Genomic DNA, 1,907 nt, shown 5'->3' with positions numbered 1-1,907 from the left:
AAGCGGAAAAGCCATGATGATATTGTTACTGAGTTTGGTGATTCAGTTTGCTTTCCCCTTCCATTGTTGGGACGTGTATATTGCAAGACAGATCGGCTTGCTAAAGGAAAAGAATGTTACCAAAAGAGGCTTAGTTTAAATCCTTTCCTCTGGTATCCCTTTGAATCATTATGTGAAATAGGTGAAAAGCCAGATCCTGACCAAACATTTAAATTCACATCTTTTCAGAACTTTAGCAACTGTCTGCCCAACTCTTGCACAACACAAGTACCTAATCACAGTTTATGTCACAGGCAACCTGAGACCATTCTTATGGAAACACCCCAGGACACAACTGAATTAAACAGAGTCAATTTAGAATCCTTCAATTCAAAGTACTCCTTGAATACAGATTCCCCAGTGTCTTTTATTGATTCAGCTGTAATTTCACCTGAAACTGTCCCACTGGGAAGAGGAACTTCCATATTATCTAAACAGGTTCAAAATAAACCAAAAACTGGTCGAAGTTTATTAACAGGACCAGCAGCTTAGTCCATTTACCCCACGTTTTGGGATTTTGCCATTAGAAACCCCAAGTCCTGGAGATGGATCTTATTTACAAAACTACACTAATACACCTTCTGTAATTGATGTGCCATCCACCGGAGCCCCTTCAAAAAAGTCTGTTGCCAGAATTGGCCAAACTGGAGCAAAGTCTGTCTTCTCACAGAGTGGAAATAGCCAAGAGGTAACTCCAATTCTTCCACTAACAGAAAGTTCTGGTCCATAAATAACTACAACACCTCAGGTAATGAGCCCCACTATGACATCTCCCCCAAATGCACTGCATCGAAGATGTTCATGACTCTTTACTAGTGACAGTTCCACAACCAAGGAGAATAGGAAGAAGTTAAAAATGAAGTTTCCACCTAAAATCCTAAACAGAAAAACAAAAAGTAAAACTAATAAAGGAGGAATAACTCAATCTAATATAAATGACAACCTGGAAATTACAAAATTGGACTCTTCCATCAATTCAGAAGAGGAAATATCCACAATCACACCTCAGATTCAGGCTTTTAATCTACAAAAAGCAGCAGCAGAAGGCTTGATGAGCCTTCTTCATGAAAGGGGGAAAGGTTATTTAGCTTTATGTTCATACCACTGCAAAGAAGCTAAAAATATTTTGAGCCATCTACCTTCTCACCACTACAATACTGGTTGGGTACTGTGCCAAATTGGAAGGTCCTATTTTGAACTTTCAGAGTACATGCAAGCTGAAAGAATATTCTCAGAGGTTAGAAGAATTGAGAATTATAGAGTCAAAGGCATGGAAATCTACTCTACAACACTTTGGCATCTTCAAAAAGATGTCACTCTTTCATTTCTGTCAAAAGACTTAACAGACATGGATAAAAATTCGCCAGAGGCCTGGTGTGCTGCAGGGAACTGTTTCAGTCTGCAACAGGAACACGATATTGCACTTAAATTCTTCCAGACAGCTATCCAAGTGGATCCAAATTATGCTTATGCCTGTACTTTATTAGGGCGAGAGTTTGTCTTAACTGAAGAATTGGACAAAGTGTTAGCTTGTTTTCGAAATGCTATCAGAGTCAATCCTAGACATTGCAATGCATGGTAAGTGGTAATGAATTGTAAAGACAAAGTCTTGTTGATGGTGCTGGTAGTCACTGATTTTTCTTGTTAGATAGCTTTTTATTGTCATGAACTTTGTTACTAATACTTAAGAATGGTACATACTGGTCAATAACTTCAAACTAACTTTTTTTATGAAATGTATGTCTTTAACAAACTCTTCAGTTAACTAATGATAATAGAATACGTGATGCTTATACTCAACAGTTTCAGTCTTCTACAAAACTTTTGCAGATACTGTAGTTGTGTTTTGTTTGTTTGCTTGTTTAGTT

General features: G+C 37.7%; 1 protein-coding gene across 1 annotated transcript; it reads left to right on the top strand.

The window, feature by feature from the left end:
• The first annotated feature begins 895 nt into the window (after window positions 1–895).
• Window positions 896–1,678, top strand: LOC134760813 (cell division cycle protein 27 homolog). The gene has a single exon (XM_063720827.1). The coding sequence runs from the start codon at window positions 896–898 to the stop codon at window positions 1,619–1,621; it is 726 nt and encodes a 241-aa protein (XP_063576897.1). The 3' UTR covers window positions 1,622–1,678.
• The last annotated feature ends 229 nt before the right edge of the window (window positions 1,679–1,907 follow it).

The sequence above is a fragment of the Pongo abelii genome, chromosome 22 (genome assembly GCF_028885655.2).
Source record: "Pongo abelii isolate AG06213 chromosome 22, NHGRI_mPonAbe1-v2.0_pri, whole genome shotgun sequence".
Lineage (NCBI taxonomy): Eukaryota > Metazoa > Chordata > Mammalia > Primates > Hominidae > Pongo > Pongo abelii.
The sequence above is the reverse complement of the archived record's forward strand: the minus strand, read 5'-3'. Positions and strand labels throughout refer to the sequence as shown.

What these genes read in the sequence shown, in the direction of transcription:
- LOC134760813 (XM_063720827.1), top strand. Translation starts at nt 896, where the DNA reads ATGAAGTTTCCACCTAAAATCCTAAACAGAAAAACAAAAAGTAAAACT.